General features: G+C 26.4%; 1 protein-coding gene across 5 annotated transcripts in view; it reads left to right on the forward strand.

Moving 5' to 3' along the window:
- LOC123275084 overlaps positions 1–18,683 on the forward strand; it is a 25,773-nt gene extending 7,090 nt beyond the window's left edge. Inside the window, exons 5-17 of one of the 5 annotated variants that reach the window (XM_044742996.1) lie at positions 961–1,053; positions 1,508–1,579; positions 5,870–6,110; positions 6,478–6,549; positions 7,772–7,940; positions 8,027–8,312; positions 10,077–10,311; positions 10,475–10,608; positions 12,180–12,359; positions 13,418–13,741; positions 15,127–15,399; positions 17,651–17,787; positions 18,384–18,683. In XM_044742996.1, coding sequence (XP_044598931.1) covers positions 961–1,053; positions 1,508–1,579; positions 5,870–6,110; positions 6,478–6,549; positions 7,772–7,940; positions 8,027–8,312; positions 10,077–10,311; positions 10,475–10,608; positions 12,180–12,359; positions 13,418–13,741; positions 15,127–15,399; positions 17,651–17,787; positions 18,384–18,573 — 2,406 coding nt within the window. In that variant the 3' untranslated portion in view covers positions 18,574–18,683. Of the gene's footprint in view, positions 1–960; positions 1,054–1,507; positions 1,580–5,869; positions 6,111–6,477; positions 6,550–7,771; positions 7,941–8,026; positions 8,313–10,076; positions 10,312–10,474; positions 10,609–12,179; positions 12,360–13,417; positions 13,742–15,126; positions 15,400–16,074; positions 16,226–17,650; positions 17,788–18,383 lie in introns of those variants that run through there. The other 4 variants (XM_044742997.1, XM_044742998.1, XM_044742999.1 and 1 more) reach the window with 4 other exon arrangements.
- Positions 18,684–20,210: the final 1,527 nt, after the last annotated feature.

Here is a 20,210-nt window from a genome sequence, read left to right on the forward strand (position 1 = left end):
AATTTTCAAAAAAATTTAGAAAATAGAAAATTGACATTTTTTTTAAAAGAAATTTATTTGTTTAAAATTTTATTTTTTAATTGAAGAAATAGAATTTTTTTGTGAAAAAAAAAATTTAGACAATTTGTATCTAAAATTGTTTTTTATAAAATTTTGATATTCAAATTTTTTTTTTTAATTGTTCGATATTTTATGTACTTTAAAAAAAAAAAAAATATGTCAAAACATCAAAAAAAGACAAAATAGAAATTTTATCCAAAAACATGAGAGCCAAAAGTTTTTCCAACTTTTGAAGGCGAAAAAAGCTATCGAAATCTTTATATTTTTCTTCCGTAAAAAAAAACAATAAAAAATGTTAATTTTTCACCTAAATATGGCCAAAAATAGGGCGGACCACATTTATAAATAATAATAATTACCAAAAATTTTTTAATTATTACAATAATTAATTTATAAAAAAATTTCTTGTTTAGAAATTTTTAAAAATATTTTTTTTATATTAATTTATGTGTTATAAAAAATTCCAAAAACTAGTTGACTATTTTTCTGAAAAATTAAATGAAATTTTTAAATAAATAATTCATAATTTATAAATTAATTTTAAGTTAAAAAAAAACGATAATTAGATTTTTTCTGGAAAATTAAATGAAATTTTTTAAATAATTAATTTATGAATAAATTTTAATTTTAAGTAACAAAAAATAAATAATTATACTTTTTCTAAAAAATTAAATGAAATTTTTTAAATAAATAATTTATGAATTAATTATAATTTTAAGTTAAAAAAAAAAAAATGAATAAATAATTAGATTTTTAACAGCGTACTAATTGTGCAGACGTGAAATTTTTGGCACTAAAAAAAAAACGTGAAAATTAGATAATCAAAGTGTCGGAGTTAGCGATATCTGCATGACTAAAAAATAATAATAAAAGCTACTGATTTATTTCAATCGCATGTAGACACAATGTTACACATTGGAAAGTACTAAGTGCAAAGAGCTGACGAAATTCAATAAGGAAACAATCGAGACCGGAGTATCCATTAAACAGTTGGTGAGTGTGACATTAGGGGTCATAAATTACTATACAAGGTATCTTTGTACTCTTTGTACCTTTCCAAGTGCTCAGATTAATGCAAGAACAAAAAGCATAATGCCTTTATGTCATATCATATCATATATTTAACATTTTATTATATCCTGTGTAATTGCTTTATCAATACTTCTCTTAAATCTTACAAGCGGTGGCTTAAAATTATGAACTCGAGATTTTTTTGAGCTTTTTAAAATAAGTCACACTTATTTATAAACTTAACACATTTTACACCCGCTTTCATCCTGTTATTTATTTTTTTTTTTTTTTTTTATCTAAATAATTTATCGCTTATTCACACAAACATTCATATAAAAGTATACTCAGCTTGCAAAATCCTTGGGATTAAAAAGTCTTCAGTATAGTTAAGTCACCTTGTTATTTTTATTATTAAATATATTATTTTTTGTTACAGAAGTCGAGTTTCAACAAGTTTGACGCCCTAACTAAAAAATCAGTACTGCACACCCGGTCTTCAACTGACACGGTAAAAAATTTAATTATCTCTCAATAATCTAAAAAATAATTTATATTATTAAGAGAATAAGCGTAATTTTGAAGCCAGTGTATTTATATGATAAAATGGATTTTAAATTTGATATTTTTGGAAGTCTTGACCTGGAATTGTGCTTTTTCAAAGTTTCATAAAATTTTCACCAATAGTCAATTTATGATGATGAATATTTAGGCAGCATTCGAAAATACTCTATCTCTAGATACATAATTATGGAATGACTCGGTATCTTGTGAACTATAGACATTTTTTAAGATATAAACTCATCCTGATGTTACACTCATCAAGACCTTTTATTTAAGTACCCACATCAAATTTTCATATATTTTATATATTTACATATTTCACAAATACCATATATATAAAATATATAAAAAATACCATATGGGTACTTAAATAAAAGGTCTCGATGAGTGTAACATTGAAATGAGTTTATATCTTTAAAAATATCAATAATTAAGAAATGACCTTGTATCTTGTCTACTACTGACATTTTTTAAGATATAAGCTCATCCCGATGTTACACTCTTTGAGACCTTTCATTTGAGTACCCACATCAATTTTTCATATATTTTGTATATTTGTATATATTATACATATGTATCTATGAAAAATATATCAAAAATGCATGTGGGTACTCAAATGAAAGCTCTTGACGAGTTTAACATCGGAATGAGCTTATATCTTAAAAAATGTCAATAACTAAGAAATGACCTTGTGTATTGTCAACTACTGACATTTTTAAAGATATAAACGCATCTCGATGTTACACTCATCAAGACCTTTCATTTAAGTACCCACATCAATTTTTCATATATTTTATATATTTATATGTATTATATATATGTACATATGAAAAATATATCAAAAATGCAAGTTGGTACTCAAATGAAAGTTCTTGATGAGCCTTATATCAGGATGAGCTTACATTTTTAAAAATATCAATAATTAAGAAATGACCTCGTATCTTGTAAATTATTGACATTTTTAAAGATATAAGCTCACCCCGACATTGCACTCATCGAGACTTTTCATTTAAGTACCTACATCAATTTTTCATATATTTTATATATTTATGTATTATATATATATGTATATATGAACAATATATGTAAATACATGTGGGTACTCAAATGAAAGCTCTTGATGAGTGTAACATCAGGATGAGCTTATATCTTAAAAATGTCAATAATTAAGAACTGACTTTGCTATCTTGTCTACTAATAATATTTTTTAAGATATAAGCTCATCCCGATGTTAGACTCATCAAGACCTTTCTTTTATGTACCCACATCAATTTTTCATATATTTTATATATTTATATATATCATATATATGTATATAGGGAGCGTCCATAAACTACGTGGTCATATTTTAGCCCTTCTCAGATCCCTCCTACCCCTCATGTAGCCTAACATAGCTTTTATCGTGACCCCCTCCCCCCACCCCGCCCCGATGAAACGTGGTTTTTTTACACAATATTTTCTGCACGGAAAAAAAAATATTGTTAAAATGACTATCCAACGTATCCTTAAAATAACGATCCGGTTTTCTAATTTAAGGATTCATTTGTTTCACTTAAGCGTACAGAGAATAGCTCTTGTAAATATAGGTAGTTTCGTCAAAACAGGCAACTGTTTTGTCAACGTGAGGATCTGTATAGTTGAATCAACTTAATGTAAGGCCTATAAAATAATGATACGGATCGTCAATTTGATGATCCGCTGTATAGCTGAATTGGCTTTACAGCGTATCTCTAAAAAAAATGACTATACGGTGCATAGTCAAAATAACGATACGTATCCTGATTCTAACGATATTTTTCTCTCCATGTGCTTTTTACTTCACATTAATTAAAAAAAAGTTTATTTTGAAGGAATAATAATAATTTTTGCTTAATATATTAGGCCATCCAGCCACGTCCAAGTTACCCAAGTTAATGCAATATCATAAAAAAATTGCGTTAATATATAAAATTTTCCGAAAATTAAAAATAAATAAATGCATTGATAAAATAATTTTTAGTAGATTTCATAGAAATCTAACTATTGCATTGGTCCTCATGACGGAACTTTTGAAAAATTTTTCTATATTTCGACTCAGCTCGTCAAGCGGATTCAGAAAATGCATATGGTTCAAAAGTTTATATATGTATGTATATATATATATATATATATATATATATACGATATAATCGGCATTGTCTCTTCTCTAACTTCCGTAATTCTATACGGATCTCAATAAAACGTAACATGCTTATTCTTAGGACGATTTCCGAGGTTAAGTTCTAAGATGAGCCAAATCTGTCGATTAGTTTAGAAATGAGAGCAATTCAAAAATTTTCAGAAATCGCAAAACATTTTCACTTTTACCTTATTTCCGTGCAATAACAATGGAACGCGACATCCTATCAGATTTCTGTAAATTGCATTTGAAAGCTTATTTAATAAGCTGCAATTTGTGTACTTATTTATTTCTCCAAATTAAATAGTTTAGGAATAATAGCAATCCAAAAATTTTCAAAAATCGCAAAAATTTTCACTTTCACCATATTTTCGTGCAATTACAATTGAACGCGATATCTTATCAAAATTCTATAAATGGCATCTGAAAGCTTATTTAATAAGCTTTAATTTGTGTACTTCATTGTCAGTCTAGGCCAAAAATCACCTGCTTTCTCAGACAGATTTAATGAAATTTTACTTTTGCATTCGTTTTGACGTCTTTGTTGTTTAATCAAACAGAAATTTATTTTTTTTTTTCGTATGCAACCCTAGTAGTATTTTTATTATTCACCATGAAATCTACTTCCATTTCGGCTGCCGAATAGCCTTTTTTTATTAATATTTTATACAACTTTATTAAGCCTTTTTGATGAATGATTGTTTAAACTATCATAGGATTTAATAACATTTAATAAATCATTTATTAACTTTTAATGAATAGTTGTTAACTATTTCTAGAGATCATTTAGCTGTTAATAAATGTACTTACCTCAAAAAAATGAATTTATTAACAGTTCATTCTTTTTGCAAACATTTTATTCATAATTCCTTAGAAAAAATTAGCATCCGTATTTCAAATAAAATTATTAAACAGTTATAAATTTATTTCACAAAATAGTTCTCATTTGAAAAAAACTACGTAGCTTTGCTTTTACCCCCCCCCCCCCGTTACGTAGCTCGGCGTAGTATTTAAAAAAAATATTTAAACTTATCCCTCCCCCCTCTCGACAAGGCTACGAGGTTTATGGACGCTCCCATATGAAAAATATATAAAAAATGCAAGTGGGTACTCAAATGAAAGCTCTTGATGAGTGTAACATCAGGATGAGCTTATATCTTTAAAAATGTCAATAATTAAGAACTGACTTTGTATCTTGTGAACTATTGACATTTTTAAAGATATAAGCTCCTCCCGATGTTACAATCATTAAGAGCTTTCATTTGAGTACTCACATCAATTTTTCATATATTTATATATATTATATATATGTATATATGAAAAATATATCAAAATGCATGTGGGTACTCAAATGAAAGCTCTTGATGAGTGTAACATCAGGATGAGCTTATATCTTTAAAAATGTCAATAATTAAGAACTGACTTTGTATCTTGTGAGCTATTGACATTTTTAAAGATATAAGCTCCTCCCGATGTTACATTACAGTTAGCTTTCATTTGAGCATGCCATCAATTTTTCATATATTTATATATATTATATATATGTATATATGAAAAATATATCAAAATGCATGTGGGTACTCAAATGAAAGCTCTTGATGAGTGTAACATCAGGATGCAGGATGAGCTTATATCTTTAAAAATGTCAATAATTAAGAACTGACTTTGTATCTTGTGAACTATTGACATTTTTAAAGATATAAGCTTCTCCCGATGTTACAATCATTAAGAGCTTTCATTTGAGTACTCACATCAATTTTTCATATATTTATATATATTATATATATGTATATATGAAAAATATATCAAAAATGCAAGTGGGTACTCAAATGAAAGCTCTTGATGAGTGTAACTTCAGGATGAGCTTATATCTTTAAAAACGTCAATATTTAAGAAAGTACAGGGCAATTTAACAAAATTCATTATTTAATAAAGCAAAATTTTATTTATTTATAGTTGACAAGTCACGGCAGTCACATAGTGACTGCAGGTTGCTAGTTAACAATTAATAAAATAAATCTCTCAAATGGTTGAACATCTTAGTTGATCCTCAAGGACTAAAAAAAAATTTGTCTTTAGGCGGGACAAAATGGTGGGTGTGATGCAAACCCGAATTGCCGCAGCTGTGGCAAGGTTGTGTTTCAAATGGAGCAGACAAAGGCCGAGGGTTTAATATGGCATAAAAATTGCTTCCGATGCATTCAGTGCAGCAAGCAACTTAATGTCGACAATTACGAAAGCCATGAGTGTACGCTCTACTGCAAACCACATTTTAAGGAGTTATTTCAACCGAAACCTGTCGACGACTCGAATCGCTCTCGTAAGTTTGGTTATACACTTTGCTTTGCATTATACATTCTACCATCTACCATCTACCATCACTGTACCTATCCCCCATACCTTTAGGCGTGTACGGGTATAGGATGTATGTATATATAACTAAACCAGGTGTGTGTCTGTCTGTAATACATGTACGCCAGACAGTAGGACTATCGACATCGACTGGCTGCCCGACTACCAAGCTTCTCTATTATCCTCGACAATTCATATTTATTATTCATCCTATTTGTGGTTTATTAACAATTAAATAAACTCATTCATTAGTTTATGTAATGATGGGTATACATGATTAATTTGAAAGTCAGTGAAAGTATTAATAGTGATTATATATTATTATTCTTTTGCAGTATGTCCGCAAAAACCGGAGATGATTATTCGAGAGAACCATCCTAAAGAATTACCACCTGACGTTGTTAGAGGTAAGTTTTTTTTTAATTATTATCTAATATTAAATGACTCTAAAAATATCAGATATTTTTATTTATTTTTTTTATTTATCTATATTATTAAGAAAAAAAGAAAAATTTTGTGGCTAATGTATTTATATGATAAAATCGGTTTTTATGATTAAATTTAGTATCGTTGGATAGTCTTGACCTGGAGTTGTGCCTTTTATGGTTTCGTATTATTATCACCAATAGTCAATTTATGATGATAAGTATTTAGGCTACAGTTGAAAATGCTCTATTTCTAGATACATAATTAACAAATGACCTTGTATCTTGTGAAATATTGAGATTTTTAAAGATATAAGCTCATCCCGATGTTACACTCATCGAGACCTTTCATTTAAGTACCCACATCAATTTTTTATATATTTATATATATATTATATATATGTATATATAAAAAATATATCAAAAATGCATGTGGGTACTCAAATGAAAGGTCTCAGTGAGTGTAATGTCAGGGTGAGCTTATATCTTTAAAAAATGTCAGTAGTTGACAAGATACAAGGTAATTTCTTAATTATTGTCATATTTTAGGATCTAAACTCATTTCCATGTTACACTCATCGAGAGCTTTTATTTGAGTACCCACATGACATTTTTTATATATTTTATATATATATATATGGTATTTGTGAAATACATAAATATATAAAATATATGAAAAAATGATGTGGGTACTCAAATAAAAGCTCTTGATGAATGTAACATCGGGATGAGCTTATATCTTTAAAAATGTCAATAATTAAGAACTGACTTCGTTATCTTGTGAACTAATAGTATTTTTGAAGATATAAGCTCATCCCGATGTTACACTCATCGAGACCTTTCATTTGAGTACCCACATCAATTTTTCATATATTTTATATATTTATATATATTATATATATATGTATATATGAAAAATATATCAAAAATGCATGTGGGTACTCAAATGAAAACTCTTGATGAGTGTAAAATCGGGATGAGCTTATATCTCTAAAAACGTCAATAGTTAAAAAAGTACAGTACAATTCAACAAAATTCATTAATTTAAGAAAGCAAAATTTTGTTTATTTTTGCAAGGTTACTAGTTTATTATTATAATATTATAAAAAAATATTTTGTCTGCTATTTTTTTTGTCATTAATTACTCCGGTTTGAATTGTTTGTTTATAACTTACTAATGGTATAAAATGTGGTTGTGATGAAGCTTCTGATAAACCGGATCTTGGACTAGAAGAGCTGTCATCACTTAACGTTAAATCACGCTTTCAAGTATTTGAGAAATCATCAACGAACGAGCAAATGAATGACATTGAAAAGTCCGCTTCACAGATATCTGTCAAGAGATCACCGAGTATTCTCAGTAAACTTGCTAAGTAAGTTTATTAATTATTTATAGTTATTAAATCCAGAGTATTTTATTTTTTTTTTTATATATAAAATCGATTTTGTCTAAAAATAGATTTCAAGCTAAAGGAATGGATATTGGAGTGGCTGATGAATCATTGAACGGGATACCGTATGAAGAGTCAAGTGAAAGTGAAGAAGAGGAAGAAAATGAAGAAGACGAGGAGGGTGATGCAGACATAGTTAAATCGAAAAAATCAATACGCGAACGTCCGATAAGTTTTACTAAAATGGACGACATGAAAAATCGATGGGAAGTGACGAGTCAACAAGGCAGACGTGAATCACAGCGTGAAGCACGCAAAGAAGAAATTGCCGGCATACGTTCAAGGCTCTTTATGGTATTAAATTATACTTTCAAACAATACTTTCAACTATCTAGCTCTAGCTTGTTATTAAAGATTTGTTGCTAGTTTTATTGTATTATTCCGTTCTATTATCAGTTTGCAATAGCGTGCTAATTTTTGTGACCTATACTGAGATTTATTTACAGTCATTTAAATCTTGTATTAAATAATTCCGAGCGTAAATCTCTATTGATTGCTCTTTTGTTTTCTTTCGACTTTAAGTAACCATGTTGTAGATCTCATTAGGATTTTATGCTGTTATTATTATTATTATTTTTAATAATTATCTATATTATTAAGAGAATAAGAAAAATTTTGTGGCCAGTGTATTTATATGATAAAATTGTTTTTTATGGTTAAATTTGGTATTGGTTAAAATTTATATGGTTAAAAATGGCACATAATTAAGAAGTGACCTTGTATCTTGTGAACAATTGACATTTTTAAAGATATAAGCTCATCCCGATGTTACACTCATCAAGACCTTTCATTTGAGTACCCACATCAATTTTTCATATATTTTATATATTTATATATATATATGTATATATGAACAATATATGTAAATACATGTGGGTACTCAAATGAAAGCTCTTGATGAGTGTAACACCAGGATGAGCTTATATTTTTAAAATATATATTATATATGTATGTATATATGAAAAATATATAAAAATGCATGTGGGTACTCAAATGAAAGCTCTTGATGAGTGTAACATCAGGATGAGCTTATATCTCTAAAAATGTCATTAGTTAACAAGATAGCAAGGCCAGTTCTTAATTATTAGCATTTTTTAAGATATAAACTCATCCCGATGTTACATTCATCAAGACCTTTCATTTGAGTACCCACATGCATTTTTGATATATTTTTCATATATACATATATATAATATACATAAATATATGAAAAATTGATGTGGGTACTCAAATGAAAGCTCTTGATGAGTGTAACATCAGGATGAGCTTATATCTTAAAAAATGTCAATAATTAAGAACTGACTTTGCTATCTTGTGAACTAATAACATTTTTAAAGATATAAGCTCACTCCGACATTACACTCATCGAAACCTTTCATTTGAGTACCCACATCAATTTTTCATATATTTATATATTTATATATATTACATATATGAATATATAAGAAATATATCAAAAATGCATGTGGGTACTCAAATGAAAGCTCTTAACGAGTGTAACATCGGGATGAGCTTATATCTTTAAAAATATCAATAATTAAAAAATGACCTTGTATCTTGTAAACTATTGACATTTTTAAAGATATAAGCTCATCCCGATGTTACACTCATCAAGACCTTTTATTTGAGTACCCTCATTAATTTTTCATATATTTTATATATTTATATATATTACATAAATTTATATATGAAAAATATATCAAAAATGCATTTGGGTACTCAAATGAAAGCTCTTGACGAGTGTAACACCGGAATGAGCTTATATCTTTATAAACGTCAATATTTAAGAAAGTAAAGTGCAATTTAACATAAGTCATTATTTAATAATACAAAATTTTTTTTATTTATATTTTACAATCATGGCAGTCACGTAGTGACTGCAAAATTTATAATTATTATTATTAAAAAGGTCCTCATCAATTTTGCGTCCTTAAGACACAATATTAATTTCTTGTCATTAATATGTGGCTTATTCATTAATGTCTATACTGCGCATTATTATCATTATTTTAGTAAACGACTATAGACTGACACTAAAGTTATTTATTGTGCTTTTAGGGTAAGCAGGGTAAAATGAAAGAACTCTACCAGCAAGCAGTGGCTACCAGCGAGCGTGTCACAAAGATAAATCCTGCTGAAGAGTTCCAGTGCACACCAGCTCACGCACGTTCAATAAAAGAAAAATTCGAACGTGGCGAGCCGATAACTTCTTCGAATGAGGATGAAGCTGATAGTAACAGCACAAGCAATAAAATAAAACAGGAAAAACCAGACGAAGATGTTATTGCAGCTGGTAAAAAAAAAAAAAAACAAAATATATCACATAATATAATATAATGTTTATAAATAGGACTTAGATTTCGCATAACATCTTGAGGATGTTTATGATTGTAATTTATGTATGCAACTAAAAATTAGGAGCGCGTTTAAATTAAAGTTTTACGTCTTAATTTCAGGTATAAGTAGAAAATCTCGGAGTTTATTTTTGGAATTGGATGCATCTGCGGCCAAAAGCGGAAGACCAATGACACCCGCAGCAGCACCAGCCAATTCAAAGTCTCTCACTGACGCTCCAAGACGCGCTAGAGATGTAAGTTATGCTAGTACTATCATACTACATTAAGTAGGCCATTTACTTGGACACAAATGCTACAGCTATTAATTGCTCATTTACTGTTTTGTTTTATTTATAAGAAATTCTTCTAAGTTATAATAACAACCCAGGAATTTAAATACTCTGTACTGTAGATGTAGATATTTGTAATAACTGTTATCAGTATCATCGCGTAAATTACTCGTTTCTATTTTATTTAAATACTTTGAATTTATCATTATTTTTTTGATGATAAGTATTTAGGCTGCATTCGAAAATGCTCTATCTCTAGATACATAATTAAGAAATGACCTTGTATCTTGTCAACTAATGACATTTTTAAAGATATAAGCTCATCCCGATGTTACATACATCGAGACCTTTCATTTGAGTACCCACATCAATTTTTCATATATTTATATATATTATATATATGTATATATAAAAAATATATCAAAAATGCATGTGGGTACTCAAATGAAAGCTCTTGATGAGAGTAACATCAGGATGAGCTTATATATTTAAAAATATCAATAATTAAAAAATTACCTTGTATCTTGTAAACTATTGACATTTTTAAAGATATAAGCTAATCCCGACATTACACTCATCGAGACCTTTCATTTGAACACTGACATCAATTTTTCATATATTTTATATATTTATATATATGTATATATGAAAAATATATCAAAAATGCATGTGGGTACTCAAATGAAAGCTCTTGATGAGTGTAACATCAGGATGAGCATATATCTTAAAAAATGTCAATAATTAAGAACTGACTTTGCTATTTTGTCAACTATTGACATTTCTAAAGATATAAGCTTACTCCGACATTATACTCATCGAAACCTTTCATTTGAGTACCCACATCAATTTTTCATATATTTATATATATTATATATATGTATATATAAAAAATATATCAAAAATGCATGTGGGTACTCAAATGAAAGCTCTTGATGAATGTAACATCGGGATGAGTTTATATCTTAAAAAATGCTAATAATTAAGAACTGGCCTTGCTATCTTGTTAACTAATGACATTTTTAGAGATATAAGCTCATCCCGATTTTACACTCATCGAGACCTTTCATTTGAATACTGACATCAATTTTTCATATATTTTATATATTTATATATATGTATATATGAAAAATATATCAAAAATGCATGTGGGTACTCAAATGAAAGCTCTTGATGAGTGTAACATCAGGATGAGCATATATCTTAAAAAATGTCAATAATTAAGAACTGACTTTGCTATTTTGTCAACTATTGACATTTTTAAAGATATAAGCTTACTCCGACATTACACTCATCGAAACCTTTCATTTGAGTACCCACATCAATTTTTCATATATTTATATATATTATATATATGTATATATGAAAAATATACTGTAGATGTAGATATTTGTAATAACTGTTATCAGTATCATCGCGTAAATTACTCGTTTCTATTTTATTTAAATACTTGGAATTTGTTATTTTTTTTTCTTTTTTTTTATTATTATTTAAAAAAAGAATGATTGATAAACTGGGGAGTTGTAATAAAAAAAAAGATATTTATGGGACGTCAGGTACGAGCAGACGATGTGGTTCGTAGTACAGATACTACCGAAGAAATTCACGTCGAGACATCCGACATCTCAAATAAATTTAAATTTTTTGAGACGTATAAAGAACCGGAGAAAGAAAGAAAGCAGTTCAGAATAACGCCACCACGTGATGGACAAGTTAAGGTTTGTGTGCGTATGTGTGATGGGATGATTAAGATTTCGTTTTAATGGTGACTACGCAATTAAATAATACTGCATATACATTCAAATAATTACTGTTATTGCTGTGTGTTACGCGTTTGCCGGTTTCATCTAACAGCACAATTAACCCTATCAAGATTATTATTATTTCCCATAATTACAATCTTCTTTATAATATTATTATTACATAATGACTTTGTGTGATTGAGTTTATTTGCAAGTTAATATTTTTTTTTCATTATTATTATTTGTTATAATTATGGCTAGGATTTTTAATTTAATAATAACAATAATAATTAAATTTCTGATATTACGGCGAAAATATTGGACGTATAAAAAAATTTTTTTTATAAAAATTAAAAATTTAATTTTATAAAAAAAAAATATCTTAAAATTTTTTTTAAGACCAATAAAAAAGCCGCAATTTTTTAATTATTTTTTTTTTTAATTGGCATTAATTTAAATCACTAATTATGAATTTTAATTAAAAAATTACGGCGAAAATATTGGTCGTAAGAAAGAATTTTTTTTTTTAATTTTTAAAATTTACTTTTATAAAAAACAAAGTATCTTAGACTTTTTTTTTAAGATCAATAAAAAAGCCGCAATTTTAAAATTAATTTTTTTTTATAATTAGTATAAATTGAATCATGAATTTTGAATTTTAATTAAAAAATTACGGTGAAAATATTGGTCGTATAAATATTTTTTTTTATAAAAGTTAAAAATTTAATTTTATAAAAAAAATGTATCTTAGATTTTTTTTAAGACTAAGAAAAAAAAGCCGCAATTTTTTAATTATTTTTTTTTTTAATTAGCAAAAATTTAAATAATTAATTATGAACTTTAATTAATAAATTACGGTGAAAATATTGGTCGTAAAAAAAAAATTACAAGAAAATTTTTTTGTAAAAAATTAAATTTTTAATTTAAAAAAAAAAATACAAAAATCTTGGATCTAATAATAATGTTTTGCTATGAGTTTAAAGAAACAATTATGATAATACTCAATAATTATTTTTATTTTATTATAAAACTAGGTGAATTCACCGGAACGTGAAATTTATCGGGATCCGGATGTAATACGAGCGGACGACAAAGTAGACCAGCTAGTTCATACAGACACGACAAAAAAAATGCTCTCCATATTCAGGCAGATGGAGGAGAAGGCCACGAAAGAAGATGTACCTGATGGACCAAAGCCGCTGAAGCGTTTCACACCGCCGCCGGAGGATAAGTATGCTAAGCTGACTGCTTCTGACACCGACGAGGAAGAGGACGGCGAGGAGGAGGAGGAAGATGGAAACGAGGATATCACTGAGGAGGAAAGAAGAAATCCTAACTACGTTCGGGCTTCCGATAAGGTAATCCTAATGCCATTAATTACTTATTTTTACAACGCATAAGTAGATAAACATTTTTTCAATGAATCATTTTATCCACCTACTGATAATTGGCTAGACTTATGTTGTGATTCAATTATTCTTAGTTATCTAAAATATTCAAATAGTTATTCGAAGAATTAATCACCTCAGATAAAGATAAGACAGTAATGATTATCTAATATTATTAAGAGAGTAAGAAAAATGTTGTGACTAGTGGATTTAATGATAAAATGGGTTTTTATAGTTAAATTTGTATTGATAAATATTTAGGCTGCATTTGAAAATGCTCTATCTCTAGATACATAATTAAAAAAAGTGACCTTGTATCTTGTAAACTGTTGACATTTTTAAAGATATAAGCTCATCCCGATATTACACTCATCAAGACCTTTCATTTAAGTACCCACATCAATTTTTCATACATTTATATATATTATATATATGAATATATGAAAAATATATCAAAATTGCATGTGGGTACTCAAATGAAAGCTCTCAATCAGTGTAACATCGAATTGAGTTTATATCTTTAAAAATATCAATAATTAAGAAATGACCTTGTATTTTGTCTACTAATGATATTTTTAAAGTTATAAGCTCATCTTGATATTACACTCATTGAGACCTTTCATTTGAGTACCCACATGCATTTTGATATATTTTTCATATATTTATATATATAATATATATAAATATATGAAAAAATGATGTGGGTACTTGAATGAAAGGTCTTGATGAGTGTAACATCGGGATGAGCTTATATCTTTAAAAATGTCAATAATTAAGAACTGAATTTGTTATCTTGTCAACTAATGATATTTTTGAAGATATAAGCTCATCCCGATGTTACACTCATCAAGACCTTTCATTCAAGTACCCACATCAATTTTTCATATATTTATATATATTGATATATGTATATATGAAAAATATATCAAAAATGCATGTGGGTACTCAAATGAAAGCTTTTGATGAGTGTAACATCAAGATGAGCTTATATCTTAAAAAATGTCAATAATCAAGAACTTACTTTGCTATCTTGTCAACTAATGAAATTTTTTAAGATATAAGCTTATCCTGATGTTACACTCATCGGGACCTTCCATTTGAGTACCCACATCAATTTTTCATATATTTTATATATTTTTATATATTATATATATGTATATATGAAAAATATATCAAAACGCATGTGGGTACTCAAATGAAAGCTCTTGATGAGTGTAACATCGAGATGAGCTTATATCTTTAAAAACGTCAATAGTAAAAAAGTACAGTGCAATTTAACAAAAGTCAATATTTAATAAAGCAAAATTTTATTTATTTAAAATTGCTAGTTATTAATTATTTATATTTAATTCCAGATGGAGGATGAATTTTTAAAAAATGCACAAAATGCAGCCAACGCTAAAACACTTCGTGCCAAGTTCGAGCAGTGGGAAGTTAATGACAAAAAAATCAACAATCATAGCACCACAATTGTCGATGAAATGGAGTTAATAAAAGCGACTAACGGCGATGGAGAGCAGACTAGCATAGAATCAACAAGAAGTCTCAAAGCAAGATTTGAGTCTTTGGGTACTCAGCAAGTAACCGAGTCTCCACGTGCGCCTAAAGTCAAGGTCAACAGATTCGTGGTAAGTTTAAATTTATAAACATAATTTTTTTTTTTTTTTTTTTTCAATTTAAAAAAAAATTGCACTATGCATTTGACCGTTTTATTAACATGTTTACTGTATTATTATTTTTATTTACTCCTATACTTATACCTCAGTGATTTATTTTTAATTTAATAATAAATTCTCATAATATATGTAACGCAAATTGGCACAGCATGGGAATGAAGTGAATAAAAAATATAATTGTAAGCAGCGAATTATTTAATTTATTAATTTATTAATCCATACTATTATTTATGTATGTATCAGCTTAATAGTTTATTAGCATGTTTAATGAATGACATAGTTAGCAGTCATTTAAATTTTTTTTTTACAAATAAATTTTTTCCAAAAAATTTCTTTTATTTTTAAAATTTCTACTTATCAATTATTTCTTTTTTGTCATAATTTATTTGTGAAAAAAATTCTAAAAAGTGTCCAAAATCTGCTAAATTAATTTTTATGTTTGAGTGTAAGAGTAGTGTGTAATTTTGCATTATTAATTTTTTATTAATGTATTGCATTAAATTTTAGTTATTAATACTATTGTCATGGTTTTGTTTTGTCATGTTTGTTTAATTATTTTTAAATGATTATGATTGTACGATGTATGTTAATTTATAAAATTATGTAATGAATTTTTGGGGTAAACAGTGAAACCGGGAGAGACTGAAGACTAAGGAAGACACAGCCCCGCTGTAGTCGAGCAACAAACTGTCTAAGCAAGCAGGACTGGGATAAACATTATCAAGAAACGTTATCAAAGCTTCTATTCGAATTCATCATTTAATTATCTTCGTTATTATTGTCGTATCAAAAAGTGTATTTTATATCATTATTAATTAATTATTATTATTGTTATATAATTGATGTTTAAAACAATTTAAATATGATTTTATTCAATATATTAAATATATTTAAGCGTTAAGTTGCAATATTATTATTATATTTTTGAGTTTAAAAATGGAACTCTGTATGTTTTTAATTATTTATTTATAGTGTCATTTTTTGACCATCGAATTTACGAGCTAATCAATTTATAAATATATTTAAAAATACATGACATATTTTTTAAAAATTTTAAATTAATGGAAAAATATTGCATGTATTTTTGAGAGATCTTTCTTGATGTTATACCAATTTTTATGTAAAAGATCTTGTTAGATATTAATTATTTTATAGTGAATTTTAATTTATCATAGATACTGATATTTTGAAGCGCTTCCTTTGTTCGGTCTGTAATAAATATTATCTATAATACAGCCGGCATTATAAACTTGGTATGATTAATTATTCTTTGCAATCATTGCTTATTTTTAATCAACTGACATGACTGAATTTTTACTGATTGATTAAAATTGACTTATTAAATGTAGAAGTACTTATACAAGTATATTTTGTATATGTTACAACAACGATATACTAATCGACCATAGAAACTTTTTACTTAATATAAATTTCAATAGAAAAAAAATAAAAAATAAATAAGCAATATAACATTTAATGTGATGCAGTCTTTAGATTAACTCGTAATTTCCCCTTAATATTTTGAATAAAAAAAAAAAATCCTTTTTTTGCTTGTGCTTTTATAATGAAAATTAAATTAGCCATCTAAAAATATTTAGAATTTTTTTTTATTGAAAAAATTATTACAAAAAAATCAAAAAAAAATTTCATTTGTAAAAATTTTGAAAAATATTTTTTTGTTCTAATTTTTTTAATAAAAAAAAATAAAATTAAAAACGTCGGCTCATTATTATGCTTTTATAATATATATAGATTTATAACATGTAAAATCGCTAAAAAAAATTTTTTAGTATGTGTGTGTACATTAAAAATAATCGCGCTTTTATTTGTCGCTAAAAAATTGTATAAATTTTTTTTAAACAGAAAAAATTTTTTTTTCAGCGGATTGTTTTTTAATATAAAAATTCAAGAGTTATTTTCAATTTTTATCACGACATAAATAAACAGATGAATTAAAGTTTTTGACTGCACACATACTCGATATTAAACGAATTAATAAAACCTATTTGTACAAGTATTTTTCAACAACAATGTATTTATAACAATGTATTTATATCATATACACATTTGAACTACTGATTCTGCGAATCCTGAATATCGAAAAATAAAACGGTCAAATGCTCACAATAAAAAAAAATATATTTACTTAATTTATTTATTAATTATAAATAAACTACTAACAATTTTTTATACGATAAATTAGGGAATACCAACGACAGTTGACATAGATATTTGCGAGAGCTGCCAGAAGAAGGTCTACCCTTTGGAAAAAATAGAAACTAACAACAAGATTTTTCACAAGCAGTGCTTCAGGTGTTTGCAGTGCAATTGCATCCTCAGGTATTTTTTTATTGATGATTATAATTTATTTTCAAATTGTGAGTCAACTTTATTTTTTTTTAATTATTCATTTTTTTTATGTATTTTTCAAAAAAAAATATATCAATGAAATCAAATAGAAATTTCGTTCAAAAAAATTAAAATTAAAATGGTTGACTCCATTTTGGACCATAACTAGGTAAAAAATTAACATTTTTTAATTTTTTTATGATAAAAAATGTGAAAAAAAAAATAAAAATTTCGATAGCTTTTTTGCCTTCAAAACTTGGAAAAAATTTTGGCTCATGTTTTTGATAAAATTTCTATTTTATCTTTTATTGAAAAGTAAATAAAAAAATGAACAATTTAAAAAAAATTGAATATTACAATTTTCTAAAAAATTTATAAATTTTTTTGAAAATTTGTTAAAATTGTGATAATCAATTTTTTTTTTAATTCTTCATTTTTTATGTATTTTTCAAAAAAAAATATATCAATAAAATCAAATAGAAATTTCGTTGAAAAAAATGATAATTAAAATGTTTGACCCCACGCGTAAATATTCACCTTTATTTTATGTGAGAGAAAATTTTAATAATAAAATTTTATTATTTTAGAATGGACTCATTTACTCTCAATAACGGCAAGCTCTACTGTATTCCTCACTTTAAACAACTGTTCATTGTCCGAGGCAATTACGAAGAAGGCTTCGGTATAGATCAGCATAAAAACAAATGGATTAGCAACGGGGCCTTAGATATATCTCCTCAAAACACAACATCATCTCCGATTATTATAGACTCATAACCATAATACACATTAGCGTTTACATTCATACTGAATTAAAAATTTTTTTAATTTTTATAAAAATTAATTTATAATAAAAAATATTTTTAAAAATCCACATGTAGAAATTTTTAAAAATTAAAAGTGCGAACTTTTTGTAATATTTTTTTTTATAATTACTTAATTATAAAAATTAAAAAAATTTTATCATTTAATTTTCTTCAATTCATCAAATCATTAATTAATTAAAAAAAAAAATTTTTAATACTGCTCCAAAAATTGATCATTTTAATATTGAAATACTCATTGTATTTAATCATAATCATAATTGATAATAAATTAATATTAATTGATCATAATTAATACTAATAAGAATAAGCAATGTGTTAATTTTAAATTAATTTAAAATACTGATTTATACAATTTTAGTGTAATTAATATTAATAATATTGTAAGTTACTATTTGTAGTAATGTCTCGAAAATAATTGTCATATTAAAATGATAATTTATGGGTTTATAGGTGATAAGATCATGAATATCAATTACTGCCACTTATAAAGTTATAGATAATAAATAATAAAGTATGCTTATATATCAATTAAATGTCCGTATAATTTTATTGTTTAAGCTGTTTATCAAACATTCAACTTATCATATAATTATTTTTAAATAATAATATACAATACGAGACTAATGTAAGATAATAAAAATTTTATGATGAATCGGCATTGTTATGTATAATTATAATTATTTAGAATGATATGTAAAAAGCAAGATTTATGTTTATAAAAAAAAAAACCTGTTGAAATTTCCCGGTCCCGTGTTTAAGTATTAACTCGGGTGAAAGGCCGAGCAATTGGTTTAGTTACTGCGCATGTTTTGTGATAAACACTATAGTATTATCTTGGTAAGTCATTTGCCCAAGAATAATCAGAGATAAGTTGTGTTTTCTCAGAGAATTATTTTATTTTTATATTATTTTATAAATTATCAATAATAATTACCGAGAAAATAATAAAAATTAACAATCTTGCAGTCACTATGTGACTGCCGGGACTTGTGAGCTATAAGTAAATCAAATTTTGCTTTATTAAATAATGACTTTGGTTAAATTGCACTGTACTTTTTAAACTATTGACTTTTCTAAAGATATAAGCTCATCCCAATGTTACACTCATCAAGAGCTTTCATTTGAGTACCCACATGCATTTTTGATATATTTTTCATATATACATATATATAATATATATATATATATATATATAAATATATGAAAAATTGATGTTTGTATTCAAATGAAAGGTCTCGATAAGTGTAACATCGGGATGAGCTTATATCTTCAAAAATATCATTCGTTGACAAGATAGTAAAGTCGGTTCTTAATTATTGACATTTTTTAAGATATAAGCTCATCCTGATGTTACACTCATCAAGAGCTTTCATTTAAGTACCCACATCAATTTTTCATATATTTATATATATTATATATATGTATATATGAAAAATATATCAAAAATGCATGTGGGTACTCAAATGAAAGGTCTTGATGAATGTAACATCAGGATGAGTTTATATCTTAAAAAATGCTAATAATTAAGAACTGGCCTTGCTATCTTGTTAACTAATGACATTTTTAGAGATATAAGCTCATCCCGAT

The sequence above is a fragment of the Cotesia glomerata genome, linkage group LG1 (assembly GCF_020080835.1).
Source record: "Cotesia glomerata isolate CgM1 linkage group LG1, MPM_Cglom_v2.3, whole genome shotgun sequence".
In the NCBI taxonomy this organism is placed as follows: Eukaryota; Metazoa; Arthropoda; class Insecta; order Hymenoptera; family Braconidae; genus Cotesia; species Cotesia glomerata.